The 15,902-nt window shown below is 43.7% G+C and overlaps 2 protein-coding genes across 2 annotated transcripts; both read left to right on the top strand.

Moving 5' to 3' along the window:
- The first annotated feature begins 242 nt into the window (after positions 1-242).
- Positions 243-9,061, top strand: MRPS18B (mitochondrial ribosomal protein S18B). Its single transcript, XM_033141556.1, has 7 exons — positions 243-426; positions 2,029-2,179; positions 5,093-5,190; positions 5,434-5,502; positions 6,347-6,413; positions 8,391-8,450; positions 8,707-9,061. The coding sequence occupies exons 1-7, from the start codon at positions 340-342 to the stop codon at positions 8,922-8,924; spliced, it is 750 nt and encodes a 249-aa protein (XP_032997447.1). The 5' UTR covers positions 243-339; the 3' UTR covers positions 8,925-9,061.
- Positions 9,062-14,833: 5,772 nt separating this feature from the next.
- LOC117042365 (activated RNA polymerase II transcriptional coactivator p15-like) lies at positions 14,834-15,214 on the top strand. Its single transcript, XM_033141915.1, is given in 3 exon segments — positions 14,834-14,918; positions 14,921-15,135; positions 15,137-15,214. Coding segments are annotated over 3 exon segments (372 nt in total). The 5' UTR covers positions 14,834-14,839.
- Positions 15,215-15,902: the final 688 nt, after the last annotated feature.

The raw sequence follows: 15,902 nt of genomic DNA, 5'->3' as shown, positions 1-15,902 counted from the left end.
ATGCGCAGTGAAGAAGCTCTCTCGGGGGCCCCGGGGGGGGGGGGTCGTTCGGCGGCTTGTGGCGCAGTGTTTTATTGTGGGGAGCGTTGTGCGCGTGCGCGAGACTGGGCTGAACGGAGAAAAGGCCGCGTCATAGCAAAACGCGAATTTAAATTTCCATTTTGTTTTGTTTTTTTGTCGTAGATTTTTATATGTGATTAAATACCGGAGACTGGTTGGGAATAAAAAAATTAACTATGGACCCAAACCTGTCGATGCCCCAAGGGCACCACGTACAAGGTCACCTTGAGGAAGGAGCGCTATGGCGCATGCGCAGCGAAACCGTCTCCGTACTCCAAGATGGCGGCCTCCAGTTGTGCCATGCTGCTCAGCAGGAGCTTGGGCCACTTGGCTCGCACTGTGCTTAGGGGGCCTCTCTGGGCGCAGGTGAGGAGCCTTTTGTGTTTCACCGGGGAGCTCGCCTACAACTCGAAGTATTACCTTTATTATGCGGGGGTTAGAGGCTTCCGCAGAAACAAAATGGTTTCTCTTTGTGCTCGTACTAAATTCGGCTAATTTTGTTTCATTCTCCTTTCTTGCCCTTCTTTAATTCTGCATCGTTGCTTTTTTTTTACCTGACAAGAAACCTTGCGCGTTTTTACGCTGTGTTTATATAGGCATTGTAAACCATTTATCTATTGGGGGGGGGGGGAATCTGTAGTAAATGTCCGCTACGGCTTTGTATCTGAAATGGAATGCGCTCTGTATTATAGGATGTGATTCTTACTTTACCATGTTCCGTTCCCTGCCCAGAAGAGATTATAATCTAAAGTACCATGAGTATAATTAATTACCGGTAATTGGTGGTGCCCGCATGTTACTGTGTTAATTCCCCTTTATCCTTTGCTAAGAGCATGAGCCAGCACAATCCTATCTATTTCTACTAAAATGAAAGCCTTGCTGAAGTCAATGGGGCTTACTCCCAAGTAAGGCAGGGTAAGAATTGCAGCCAGATTTAATTAGTACTTGCTACATTCATAGTCAGTTCTAGTCTCTTTAATATAGCTTTAATAGGGAACAATTTAATTATTAAATTTATTAGAGGACAAATAAGCTAAATCTGTGTTAGCCTCTCCATGTTCCTTCATTTTATTTATGCAGAGAAAGCTTATACTGCTGCTCTTCATCTTCATCTGAAAAGGCCCCCCATGATGGGTCCCCATCCTTCCTGCAGCCAATTAAAACAAGACATTCCCTCCCATAAGCTTTCAATCTAAAAAGGAGAAGGGGGGGGGGGAGCAAAAGACACCAATTCTTAAAGTGTAACAATAGCTATTTCTAATAGGCTTGTTCCTACATTACGGTGGACGCATGTGCAAGCAATTGCTGCACACATACAAGTGTGATACACTTGGTGATTTGTACAGCTCAACTATTGTGTACACTGCTTGATGGAGGAGAGAATGTGCAAACTCACTTTCATTCTTTTAACTATGGTTAACAGACAGGAGAACTAAGTCTTCGCTGTCCCATAACGCATATTGTGTGAAGCCAGGTTCTCGGAATTCTTTGAATTCCATCATAACCACAGAATTCCTTACCCCCATACTGGCTGCATTTTAATTTCCCTATAGGAAAAGTGAAAATATGACTGCTGCTTATTTTGTGTAGTTTTGAGAAAGAATTAGAATAGTTTTATTGTTTTCTATTCTGTGCTGAATTGGCAGTGGAGATGGCAAATGGGGCCCTTAATTTCTGAACACTTCATTTGAGGAATATAGCTTTTTGAACTTACTGTGATGTAATAATAATAATAATAATAATAATAATAACAACAACTTTATTATAATTATTATTAATTTATATGCCACCCACCTGACTGGGTTGCCCCAGCTACTCTGGGTGGCTTTCAACAAATCGTAAAACATCAGATATTAAAAACTTCCCTGTACTGGGTTTCTGCTTTTTAAAAAACAAAACAAAACACTATCACCATTCATATCGATAACTGCCTTTTTACACATGCCTTGCTTTGCTTCTGCCCTTTAGAATGTATCCAGCATTTCCGTCCTGCAGCCCAAGCGATTAACTTTCCGTATTTACAGCACAGAGGCCGGCGAAGCTGAACCCACAGAGCAAGCAGCTCCTGACACAGAATCACGTTTTAAAGAGAAGCCGTGGGAGTACTTTGAGTCTGAAGGTATCTGGGGAGTATAAGGACAGCAGCAGTGTGTGTGAGAGAGAGTGAGTGCAAGTGAAAGGTGTGGTGTGTCTTTGAAGAATAGGGCATGAACTGCAATGACATTCATGCGACTGCAGATCTTTTTACATAGATAAAAGTGGATAGTGCTGGGTTAGTCAGTGTGGCGCTCTCCAGATGTTGTGGACTCCAACTTCCGCCAGCCTTGGCCTGGATGGTCTGTGGATTAGGGAACTGTAGTCCACAACATCTGGAGGATGCCACATTGGCCCATGTTGGCATCTGTCTGTCTCACCTTTGCGAGTGAAGTCAAACCATTGGAGAGTTACAGCACCTGCTGTGGCCGTAGGGGCTGATACTGGAGAGACATGTTTTGTTGCAGCTGGGGCAGGTGAAGGTGTCTGGTTCTGCTGCTGCAGGTGTATCATGGCATTTCTTCTCTTTGTACGCCTCCCAGTGGTTATTCCTCCTCTGGTCACTGTTGCAAATACACAACCTGACTGTCTCCAAGCGCTGCAGTCACCACATTGGCTACGCCTGGGATAATCCCCATGGCCAAGTATGTTGACCCCTGCCTGTATGTAACAGTACAGTTGCCTACAGGAGCTGACCATTGGCCGCTCTGTTTGGGGCTGGTCGCCATTGCAGCCCTGTCGGCGGTTTGGGGTTGGTGACAAGGGTAAGGGCTTTTTTAGCTGTGGCTCCCCACTTGTGGAATGCTCTCCTAGTTGAGGTCTGCCTGACAACATCATTAACATTTATTTGGCACCAGGTAAAAGTGTCCTCTTCTCCCATGCACTGACAGATTGTGTTAATTCTTCTGTAGTTTGTTGATCAAATGTTCTATACTGTATTGCTAAAGTTTTCTGCCACTACCTGGTTTGTTTTACAGTGTTTGTGGTTTTTTTCTGTAATATATTGTTATTTTGTGCTTATGCCTTCAGGTTTTAACTGTTCATAAGTGACCTAGAGGCTATTTTCTTACCTGACCAACAAGTTATAAACAAACAAACAAACAAACAGCAACATCTAAAGGGTTATCAGGGTTGGAAGAATCTTCTACAGAAATGTGCTAGACCAGGGGTCAGCAAACTTTCAGCAGGGGGCCGGTCCACTGTCCCTCAGACCTTGGGGACCAGACTATATTTTGGGGGGTGGGGTGGGCGGAGAATGAATTCCTATGCCCTCCAAATAACCCAGAGATGCATTTTAAATAAAAGGACACATTCTGCTCATGTAAAAACACGCTGATTCCCAGACCGTCTGTGGGCCGGATTTAGAAGGCGATTGGGCCGGATCCGGCCCCTGGGCCTTAGTTTGCCTATCCATGTGCTAGACTTAACATTTTCGTTTTTTAAACCCATATACACCATTGCGTACATGCAGTTCTTATAAGTGTACCATGCCTTTCTCCTGTGGGACAGCATACAAATGGTTCTCAGAAGTAGAGTGGCTGGAGAAACCCAGCCAGATGGGCGGGGTATAAATAATAATAATAATAATAATAATTATTATTATTATTATTTATTTAAGTATTTTTCCAGGCATGTTCCAAAGCAGGACCAGCATGCTTGCTCTGTGTGATTTCCCTGGTATCTGTTGGGAACATGCGATCATTGGCTCCCTGCTTTGGGTTTGTGTGGCTATCTTGTTTGCCTCCTTCCAGCTACAGTTGAGCACTAAGCTCACTGGGTCAAGTTCAGTCACTGGCACCTCCAGTTGCTGGGTTTGGAACATTCTCTGTCTGAGGCTCTGGAGAGCCATTGGCAGTACGACACCAGATGACCCATTGGCCTGATTCATTATAAAGTAGTTTCTTCTCGCCATCTACGAATATGTACCAGATACTCAGTAAAGAATGGTTAGCAAAGCCATTTACTTGGGGCACATAGCAGTAGCAATTGGGTGACTACTGGATTTTAAAACTCACTGAACTCCCAGCATGCAGTTCTGTGCTGTTTTTATTTATATAGCATATCAGTGTTCATGGTGCTTGCTCTCTCTCTGTGTATGTGTGTGTGTGTGTGTGTGAGAGAGAGAGAGAGAGATGGGGGGAGATTAGGATGTAAATTTAAACAGCAGAGGGAGGTAATAGGGTCAAGGCAAGAAAGAGTGGGGCAAGTGCAGTACTGGATGAAGAGGAGGTCAATGCGCTTAACAGCTACATAAGCTCCAGTTGATTTGGGAGTAAGAACTAAGCAGTTAAGTAAAAAATCCTCATGAGAGAGGTAGGTTTTGAAGGAAGAAAGTGCTACGTGGGGAGTTCAAGCCACAAGGGCCGGCAGGGAAGAAGAGGAACAGGAAACTTTGGGGTGGTCAAGTTGGAGGAACAAATATCACTGGCAGGAATACAGTGGGGAAATAACGGTTGAAGGATAGGGTGAGACAAAGCTGCAGAGAGGCTCCTAGAACAGTTGCACACTAAGATGGGAATAAAACCTATTGAACACATCGGGACCTACATTTGAGTAGCCACGCATGGGCTTGTGCTCAAAGGGAAAGAGACAAATGCTTGTAGTCGTGGAGAGGGTGTATTAAATTTAAAAAAAAATTGAATGTGTGCGGTTCATCACAACACCAACGTTCCTTTAACCACCTTCTGTGATTTTGACGAACGGTAAAGTCGAAGGCATGACTTTCTCTAGGGTAAATCACGTGGCTTAGTGGGGCTTGCTCACAAGTCGATAGAGTTGCAGCCCGAGTTTCCTAAACTACCATCACCTTTTCCTTCACAAGACAGTAAGCCTGTTGTTTCATCTGGGGCATGCAGTGTGAAGCGGATGTGTACTTGAATCTGTAATAGTTGGGCTCAGGAAGCTGAAAGCTTCTGCTGTGTTGTCCTTTTGGAGAGCGGGAGCCTTGACAAAATGCTGCTGTGATTGACTGGCATCGTTTTCTCTCTCTCCCCTTTAGAATACATAGAAAGATATGGCAGCAATCCCGTCTGGTTCGGCTACCGGCGCAATCACAAGGGCCAGATTCCACCACAGAAAACCCGGAAGACTTGCATTGTGAGTGTGTTTCTTTCCCCCTTTTGTGATGTGTGCCAGGAAAACTAAGTTCCAAATGGATACTTTGCATCAGTGTGTGTGTGTGTGTGCGTGCGCGCGCATGCGTGCAACAATACCATCACTTCTTTTTTTTGGCTGCCTACAGTAGCCATTTTGTGGTGGCACCCATTATACTTTTATCAATACCAACATCTCTTCTTTTTTATATGTAATGACATTCATTTGATACATTTGTTCCTGCAGAGAGGAAAGCACGTCTGTGGGAATCCCTGCCCTATCTGCAGAGACCAAAACCTCTTCTTGGATTATAGGGTAAGAGGAACCAAAATTTGGTTCTGAATTGAAATAACCTGCTTTTCAACTGAAAGTCTCCAAAGCAGATAACAGGACTTGTTAGAAATTGTATAAAAATTTGCGATTAAAGATATGCTGGGTTCGGTGTCCATCATTTAAATTAATATAGATTTTCATGTAATAATTCAGAGAGGAATGGAACAATAACCAAACAGAGTGATGACAATAACTGCTAACGGTCTTTTTGTTAAAGTTTTTATTATGATTTGCAGTTGGAACACTTATTGTACATCTTTGTTATACAGTGTATAAATAAACTGTTATTTATTTAAAAAAGAAAAGAAAAAAGAAATTGTATAAAAATCTGCTACATTTTGAAAGGGCCCCGATTGGTTGCCATGTTAATCAGAACAGCAGGGACTGGTAAGAGAGGGAAAAGTACAACCTTCAAGGCCCTCCAGCTTCCTTGCATTGACATCTTAAGAGCCAATAAGGGAGGAATGAGGTGACCTTCTCTAGAGAGGACACACTGTAGCTGCAGAGAAGGCCCCTGGCTCACGTCGCCACCACAGCATGTCAGATAGCCCCAAATGGAAGAGCTTTGTAGCTCTGTGGTCAAGCATCTACTTAGCATCTAGAAAGTCCTTGGTTTGATTCCCGGCATCTCCAGGTAGTGCCGGGAGGGATACATCTGATGTCCTGTGGAGCAGTTGACAGTCAGTGTCAACAGGACTGAGCCTAAGATGGACCAATGGTCTAACTAACAGTATAAGGCAACTTCATAGGGAACTGGTGGAAATAGCTTTAGTGCCCATGATCCCTTTTTTGAATTGTAACACGTAAAGTCTGATTATTCCTGCAGAATGTGAGGCTTCTGGAGCAGTTCATCAGCCCCCACACAGGCATCACCTACCACCCGACTCACACAGGTAAGCCACCCTTTGCCTTTCATACCCCTCATTCCACTTAATTCTACATCCCTGTTGTTGTCTACCCTGTTGAAGTTTCTGGCACTGGAAGGAAGTGAGAACTCTATACCAGACAGGCAAATGTCAGAGAGGCTCTTCCTCCAAATTATTTCCCATTGTACTAGAACTTGTGGTCACTCACTAAAACTGATTAACAGTGGATTCAGGGCAGACCCCCTTAAAAAAAAAACTGTTTCACGCAATACATTTTTTTTAATGGAGTTCACTGCAACCAGATGACCACAAGTTTAAAAGGTAAAGGGACCCCTGACCGTTAGGTCCAGTTGTAGACGACACTGGGGTTGCAGTGCTCATCTTGCTTTACTGGCCGAGGGAGCCGGTGTACAGCTTCCGGGTCATGTGGCCAGCATGACTAAGCTGCTTCTGGCGAACCAGAGCAGCACACGGAAACGCCGTTTACCTTCCCGCCGGAGCGGTATCTGTTTATCTACTTGCACTGCGTGCTTTCGAACCTCTAGGTTGGCAGGAGCAGGGACCGAACAACGGGAGCTCACCCCATTGCGGAGATTCAAACCACTGACCTTCTGATCGGCAAGCCCTAGGCTCTGTGGTTTAACCCACAGCGCTACCCGCATCCAGACCACAAGTTTACGGAATATATATCTATTAGCGTCCATTAGCCATGATCCTAGTCCATTGCCTATTTATTGCACCTTTCTTTCAAAAGACTCATTGTTGTCTTCTCCCTCTCCAAGGCCATCCATGGAGCTTTGTGTCTTGAATTGGGATTTGAAGCTGGGTCTTCTGAGTGCAGCAGTAATCATTATTAATTTTGGCCCTGTTAGGCCAAACACCACAGAGCGACTATACTGGACTGAAATAGTTGACAGCACTGGAAAAATTCTAGCTCTCTCCCATCTTCTCCACATATGAACTGATTGGTTCCTGCACTCATCATCTGGGGCCTTTCTTTGTGTGCCCCCTCTAAAAGAGTTCTGGAGGGTGGCAACACAAGAATGGGCCTTTTCTGCAGTGGCTCCTTGTTTGTGGAATGCCCTCCTTGGGGAGGCTTGCCTGGCACCGTCACTACATATCTTTAGGCGCCAGGCAAAAACGTTTCTCTATAATCAGGCCTTTGGCTGAATAAACATTCTAAGACCTTTTAAATGTGTTGGGGGGGTATTTTATTATGCATTTTGTGTTCTTATTTTGTATTTTTATGTTGTGAACCACCCTGAGATCTTCAGATGAAAGGCTGTATGCACCACTTGCTTCAAGACCTGCTTGTGGGCTTTCTGAGAAAGCTGGAGGAAACAGGATGCTGGAGTAAATGGAGCTTTGGTCTGAGCCAACAGGGCTCTTTATGTTTTTTATATATTTTTCTAGGTGCCACTCAGAGTAGCCTGTCGGCCAGAAGCATAGTTTTGCTGCACAACCTGACCTGACCTCCTTGGGATTGGTCATGCTGTGTGGCCAGGTTTTAGGGAAAGGATGGTAGTTGGGTGGGAGGGTACATGCCTTGCAATACAAGTTCCCAGGTTTATTCCCTGGCATTAACAAACAAACAAGCAAACGAGGCAGCAGGTGATCTGTCTTAACATGCCAATCACAGGAGGCAGCACTGGCTAGACTCTCAGGTAATTTGACTCTGAATAAGGCAGCTTCTTAGAACCCTGACCCATTTTAAAAGGTGTACATGAGCCTTCTCATTTTCCCGTGGAAAGGCCTGCTCATGCCCAAACTCCATAACTTTCAAGCTCTTTTGTGAAACCAGTTTCACGATTACTCATGAAAAGGTACACTAACCAGACCATTTGATTTGGAGAATGGACTCCATGAGTAGAGAAGTTGGCCAGTCTGGGTTCTCGGGTATAAGAAACGTGATAGACTCTCCATCCCTAAGTGCAGACAAGTTTTTATTTGCATGCAACTGCAGTCTCTGCTGCACTTTGAAACGTTTGCCTCCTTCCATCCCAGGTATCTGTATGAAGAAGTATCAGCAACTGACCAAAGCTATTCAGATGGCTCGGGACAGTGGTGAGTGGCATGAAGCTGAGCAAAGGAGGGGAAGAGAGTTGGATTGAAGCTGGAGGGGTGGGTGGGGGGGGTGCCTACAGGGCTGCGTTTGGGATAATGCAGCCCCACCCGTACTCCGTATCAGCAATGGGAGATTCTGCTGCAGCCCAGCAACAGGGAGATATTGTGGGTGTGGGAGGGGGTGTCGTTCCATCTTCTTTGGAGATAGTAAGAAGCTGTCTTTCTGACATGTTTTCTCCTCTGCCCCCTTCCTCAGGCCTTTTATCCTCTAGTGTCCCCTTTGTCACTTTCCATGAGAACTACAGCAATCAGCATCCAGCTGTCACCAAGACCCCTCCATCCCCAGCTCTGCTGAACAAGACAGCATGGTATGAATGGTACGACTGGCAGCAGCCCCCGGAGAAGGAGATTCAACGGATGAGGAGAATTTACAAGGACTACCTGAAAGAGGAGAGCAGCCCCCCTGTGAGTTAGGCAGGTGGCACTGGGTGGTTGTGGAATTGGTCCTAGAAAATATTCTGAACATCCAGCTCGGATGGATGGATCTTGGCTGCCTTCTGTTTGCTCATCTACCCATGCTTCATGTGTCAATAAAGTCAAATACCTTATCATTGACTCTGGTGGTTGATTCCCCCCCTCCCAATATCTGACTGTGTTGTGGGGTAGGACAGAAGCAAAAGTAAAGGTTGGGTACTGGGCAACCATGAACTCCAGACTCACCCTTCCAGTGATCAGGTATTGTATTTATACGCATAAGCAGAAGTTAACCTTCGCTAAATGAACCCATGCTTGGAGCACACCTTTAGTTGAAAGGTGTTGAGACCAAAACACAGAGTTCTGGTTGACCTAGCTATCTATCTAGGTGGAGAAACAAAGAAGCCATGCTTTCCCCTTGTTCTCAGAAGGTGTATCCAAGATGGCTCAAGGTCCAGAGGAAGAATGTGAGGAGGAACAGGAAGTTATAAAGAGGATGCAGCCTGAGACTTGCCAGTCTGAACATGAAAGAGAGAGAGAAGTCAGCATGGTGATAAAAGTACAGGGATAGTCTGGGAAGCTGGAGGCTCATTACTCCTATCTGTCTTGAATCCATGCCACCCCCTCTAAGCCAGCTCAGTGGCACCCAAACTTCCAACAAGTATTTGTGCAGTATGGCTGATGGGAGTTGAACTTTGCTCATAGCAGCATGACTGCAAAACAGCTGCAATCTTCTTTTCGGGAATCCACATGTTCCCTCGCTCGCTCTGAACCATGGGAACTGGGTCAGAATGTCGCAGTTCTAAAGCCTTTTCTTCCTTTGCTGCAGTTGTTGTTATTAACTTTTATTAAATTTTCAAATTTTACATTTCAAATTAAACATCTTTTATTGTATCATACATTCATTGACTTCCCTCCCTCCCCTTCCAAGGTTCATTTAACTTACCCACCACTCCTGCATATTTTAATATATCCATCTAATTTAATTTTCCTATCTTACATCAGTTCAAAATATGTTATTCTGTTGAATTGCTTTAATTCTGCCAGCGTCTTTAAGTGTGCACAATTATTTTCAGTATACTCAACAACAAAAATTCCACTCCTTTGTTAAATACCTGGTCTTCTTGTTCTCTTATTCTACTCATTAGGCCTGCTAATTCTGCACATTCTTACCTTAAATTCCCAATCATCCTTACTAGGGACCTCTCTTACTTTCCATTGTTGGGCTAATAAGATCTGAGCCGTTGTTGTTGCGTACATGAATAAGTTCTTCTGATTCCTAGGAACCTCTGAATGATTCCTAACCGGGGGGGGGGGGGGGGTTAAACCTATTTGTATCTCTTATATCATTTCCCAATATAGCTACTTTAACTTTTTTACATGTCCACCACATATGAGAAAAAGTTCCTTCTACTTTGCATTTCCAGCATTCTATTTATCACATATGGGGAAAGCTGTTTTTTTAGCACGCTACTCACTGAAACCATGCAAGGAAAATTGACTGATCGCCGAAGAATTTATGCTTTTGAATTATGGTGCTGGAGGAGACTCTTGAGAGTCCCGTGGACTGCAAAAAGATCAAACTTATCCATCCTTAAAGAAATCAGCCCTGAGTGCTCACTGGAAGGACAGATCCTGAAGTTGAGGCTCCAGTACTTTGGCCACCTCATGAGAAGAGAAGACTCCCTGGAAAAGACCCTGATGTTGGGAAAGATGGAGGGCACAAGGAGAAGGGGAGTACAGAGGATGAGATGGTTGGACAGTGTTCTCGAAGCGACTAGCATGAGTTTGGCCAAACTGCGGGAGGCTGTGGAGGATAGGGGTACCTGGCGTGCTCTGGTCCATGGGGTCACGAAGAGTCAGACACAACTGAACAACAACAACAATGAGAATGGTAGGGAGAGAAAGGGAACCCATTTGACACCCAAGCTGTGCTACACAACTAACATCCGGAAGAACCAATCTAGCATGCTGTCACTTTTCAGTAGCTTCACTCTCATAACCTGTGCTGACCCTGGTATTCCCTCCCCTATCATTACCACCTTCTCGCAGATGAATCCATGCAGTTGCAACCATAATATATAGCAGTTTTAAAAAACGCCTGGTGCACCATCAAGAACAGCTTCAGCCAGCCAATTGTTGGGTGGATGACACTACGCCCCATCCTAAAGGTTAAGTTTGAATTGTGCAAATATTCAAAACAAAGAGCACAGTGACGCCCCAAAATAACCTAACAAAACAAAGGACTTCACTTGCTTACTAAGAAGGAAGCTAACAAGTCAAAAGGCAAGATATAACATGCAGACTACTTTGCAATCAAATTAATGCACTCTTAACTAGGGCTGCAGGAAATAAATTGGCACAAGTAGGTGGGTAGTAAAAAAACAAAACACCATTCTGGAAATGGATCAATTTCCAATGTGAGGTAGGCACTCCCAGTGTCTGTTGAGTCAGAGATCCACTTTTATTGAATTTCCTAATGGATTTGAAATTTAGCTTCATGCTTAATACTCCCTTTGAGAAATTGGAAGTTTTCTTACTTCACAGTCTCCTGTATGCATTCATGGAATATGAAAATCCTCTGCTGCTGCAAATCAGTATCCTGTATCCAGTTGTCTTCAGCCTTTTCCGAGCCAGGACCCACTTTTAACCCAACCACACACCTGGGGGACCCATTTCTTAACCTTTTACTATAGGTAAAGGACCCCTGGGTGGTTAAGTCCAGTCAAAGGCAATGGGTTGCGGCGCTCATTTCGCTTTCAGGCCGAGGGAGCCGGTGTTTGTCCACAGTCAGCTTTCTGGATCATATGGCCAGCAGGACTAAACCGCTTCTTGTGCAACAGGACACCATGACGGAAACCAGAGCACACGGAAACACAGTTTACCTTCCTGCCACAGCGGTACCTATTTATCTACTTGCACTAGCATGCTTTTGATCTGCTAGGTTGGCAGGAGCTGGGACAGAGCAACAGGAGCTCACCCCGTTCCAGGGATTTGAACTGCTGACCACCTGATTGGCAAGTCCAAGAGGCTCAGTGGTTTACACCACAGCGCCACCTGCGTCCCTAACCTTTTACCATTTATTTCCATGATAGTAGTGTTCCTGTTGCAGCCTGCTGGCACGTCCCTACAAGCATTTGAAGGCTGTGCCTTTTGAGAATCTTGTTTTTTTTCCTGTATCTATTCCTTATAGTGCATAATAACTTCAGATGTGTGATGTTGTGTGAGAGAGCAAATAATAAATACATAAAGCAGTGTTTTGTTTCTGCTTATGATCTCTGCTGATGTTTTGTATTTGAGAATGTCTGGTAAATTAGTGCATCACACTTCCTGTCATTCCAGCAATTATCTCTGAAGAAACTTGTCAGAGAAGGCACAAAGAATTTTGAATGCCTTAATTACAAGGCACCATTTAATAATCATGTAATAATGGTCCGCAACAGCCAACAGTATGTAACCTATGACTGCATAATATCATTCAGCTACAGCCATGCTGTTCCCGACACTTCAGGATGAGTCTTGTTTGAGAATAAGTGTCACCCTTTTCTTAAAAGCAACATAAGAGGAACAGAGCCTTGAAGACATGCAGTTTTGTTAAAATCTAACATGCAAATGCTTTAACCTGTTTAAATTTCTTAGCCCTCACCAGTGCTAAGAGGTTTTGAAAAATGCTATGATCAAGGGCGTACCGATAACATTTGCATTAAGCATCAGTGGCAAACCTTTTGAGGCCACTGGGGTCGCCTTACTGCTGCCCGTGGATGCAAGGAGCTGATGCCAGCCCTGACTTAAAGGATAATAATACTATAATGCAGGTTTAAATGTTTGCAAACTGTAGAGCAATTTGCTCATGAAGATTGCATGTGCATTGCATAAGGCTCTTCTTCCAGAATTGGCTCCCCCAGTGGCTGTTCCACCAGATCATTATAATGATTATGTAACATTAGGACAGCAGAGTTGGTACCTGAAGTTAATTATTTTCCTCTTCTCACTCCATCCCTTTCCCCTCTAATATCATGCCTATTTGACTACGCATTCTCTCCAGAAGGCTACTGTCAGTGGCAGAAAAGCAGAATATAAAAGTAATGGATAACTATCAAAAACACATAGCCAGGTTAGTCCATTAGATAGGGTTGCCATATTTCAAACCCCAAAGTTGTTGAGCATTTCTTTTTAAGGAAAAAGCCAAAAAAACCCACATTTTTTTGTTTGTTTACTTGCCAAAGATCCAGGACAAACTGCTGCCTTCCTGAAATTCCCCCCGGACATCACTTCTGCCTTTGAAATCCCAGTAATGTCTGGAAAATTCCAGACTTATGGCAGCCCTGCTTTAGAACAAAAGTCACAGGAAAGGCAAATTAGTAATTTTATTGCGACCAAGCAATGCTCACATAGGATGTGAGTCATTGAATTAGATTGAACTCTTCTATAGGCCAGTTATTCTCAAGAAGAAACACATTTTGAAGGGCAATGTATTATGTTCAAAAGTATTCAATGTATTATGTTCAAACTAAGTCAGATTCAGTCTAAATAGGGACAGGAAGAAGTCCCTTCAGACTTAATTCAGTTTAATGGTTTGGAACACAGGAAGACGGTCTACAGCCTTATACCATCTAGTGACTGGCAGAGGCTTTCCAAGGTTTCAAAAAAGGGTATCTCCCAGCCCTACATAGAGATGCTGGTGTTAAAGCCAAGGCCAAGACTTAATGTCATTTTGAACCAAAGATACACCATTTTGATCTATCACAATCATTTATTCTTATTGTAATCATGCTGTAATGAAAGCATGAGAGGGGGACAAAGAGAGAACAGAGAAATGCGTAAAAGAAAGTTAGAGATGCATGCAAGGGCTGTGCAGCAGACCTTACAGTAGGTGGGGTTTTCCCACATCACTGGTAACGACAGGCTTTTTAGTTGCACTAATTATGTGCATTGAAAATCTAAATATTAGCTTCCATCCTATAGCTCCTGTTACTTTCCGAAGTCATCCTCTGTTGTTGGCAAGCCCAATCTTGTGTTTAAAAATTGTAACAAGGCCCACAGGGGATTTTTACATCACTTAACAGTCTTCGGCAGCTACACAGCATAATGAAGTTCTTGCTCAGGAAGTCCGAAACTAGTTCATTTAGTTCTAGCTGTTGCAGTTGTGGGAATAACCTTGAAAAATATAAGTTTAGCAGAAATACTGCCCATGATAGCATGGGAATGGTATTACTGCAGCTACAGCATCCTCTTTAGGGTGCCAGAAAGCTGTTGTGTTTGCTGCAACAGAAGGTAAGCCTGCAATCCTGCACACACACTAATATAGGAATACACTGCACCATGGCCACCCTGTTGGGAAAGGATCATTCTTAATTGTTAATTTCCCTTGCCTTTCTTTTTTTCTCTCCCTAGCTTGTTCCAGAGTTGAAATGAACAGAGGTAAACGTAACATTAGCCTCGCTATTTATTTTCTACTTTGTTCTTATGATAGGCTTTATTAGTATATATACAGCTCTCCATTTTTATAGAAAAGCCATGGATTTTAAAATGAAATAGGATTCTTAGGCTGCACTCACCTGAGAAGTAAGCCCTATTGAATTCAACAGGACCTAGTTCTGAGTAGACACGGCTTGGATCACACTGTTTCCCAGTTATCAGGTTTACACTCAAGGGTCCTTGTCATGCATTATGATACTTTGTGGGAAATTTAAAAACAGCTTGTAGGGAGGGCATAATGCAATGATCACACACTCGCGGGTGGGTTGTGTAGCGGAATCAGGATAATGCAGTAAATGACTATTGAAATAGACTGGACTGCCTCTTGTCAGCTCTCTCTCTTTTTTTAAATGCTCCCCTATATAAAAGATGCTTATGGGTGGGGGAAAGGCAAGCCAAGAAGAATGCAGTGAGAGCAGTGGGCACTGAGTGGAACAATGCCAAAATCAAAAGAACTTGTACCTTCAAGCTCATCTGCCACTGATTCGGACAGTGAAGTTGACAAAAAGGTGAAAAGGAAAAGCAAGCAGTGGCCGAAAAGCCTGAAAAGAAACAGAAGACTGGTGAAAGCTCCAAAGCTGCTGCCTCCTCTAAGCGAAGTAGCAACAGTGATGAGAATATGTTTCAGATTAGTAAAATAAGATATGTCGGTGTTCATGATTTTAAAGGTAAAGTCCTAATTGATATTACAGAATGCTGGATGGATCAAGAAGGTGAAATGAAACCTGGCAGAAAAATGTATCTCTCTAAATCCAGAACAGTGGAGCCAGCTGAAGGAACAGATTACCGATACTGTAGTGATGAAGCAGTAAGAAAAGTGTAAAGATGAGCCATGTAAACCTATACTGTTATAGGTTTACGTAGTCTTTTTACATTGGCTTTCATTTTCTGAACTATTTGTTTTCCAAGCTATTGTATACAGTATTTGTATAGTATAAATAATAAATTATTATTATTTAGAAGACAGCTGAAGGCAGCCCTATTTAGGGAAGTTTTTAATGTGTAATGCTGTATCATGTTTTTAATATTCGGTTGGGAGCTGCCCAGAGTGGCTGGGGAAACCCAGCCAGATGGATGGGGTATAAATAATAATTATTATGACTGGACTGCAAAACAATTTGTAAGATGAGCGCTTTTTTTTTTTTTTAAAGTGCATTCAAAGTGTATTCTGGGTGAAGTTACAGATGTGTATACTTTTATTAATCAGGTGTCATGTTCTCACATCATGGTGTAAAATAAAACACATTCAATTAAAAATAAATAAAAAGAAAAGATCCTCAAGCAACGCAGCCAAACAAGGCTTGCGAACAGGGACAACAGCTGCTGGACATCCAGGGCAAGGCTGAACTTCCAAAGGGAAAGTGCGTTGTAAACGTGGCAACGGAGGCAGTTTCCCCCGCTGGCGGGACTTCACGTCTAGACGCCCGACGGCGGGCGAGGAAGGCGGCGGTTGCTAGGGGCCGCCCGGTTGCTAGGGCGAGCCTGGCAACGGAGGCGCCG

The sequence above is a fragment of the Lacerta agilis genome, chromosome 2 (genome assembly GCF_009819535.1).
Source record: "Lacerta agilis isolate rLacAgi1 chromosome 2, rLacAgi1.pri, whole genome shotgun sequence".
In the NCBI taxonomy this organism is placed as follows: Eukaryota; Metazoa; Chordata; class Lepidosauria; order Squamata; family Lacertidae; genus Lacerta; species Lacerta agilis.
The sequence above is the reverse complement of the archived record's forward strand: the minus strand, read 5'-3'. Positions and strand labels throughout refer to the sequence as shown.

Coding starts and splice junctions, on each gene's coding strand:
- MRPS18B (XM_033141556.1), top strand. CDS start 340: ATGGCGGCCTCCAGTTGTGCCATGCTGCTCAGCAGGAGCTTGGGCCAC. Junction 5,503..6,346: donor ACCTCTTCTTGGATTATAGG/GTAAGAGGAACC, acceptor TTATTCCTGCAG/AATGTGAGGCTTCTGGAGCA. Junction 6,414..8,390: donor CTACCACCCGACTCACACAG/GTAAGCCACCCT, acceptor CTTCCATCCCAG/GTATCTGTATGAAGAAGTAT.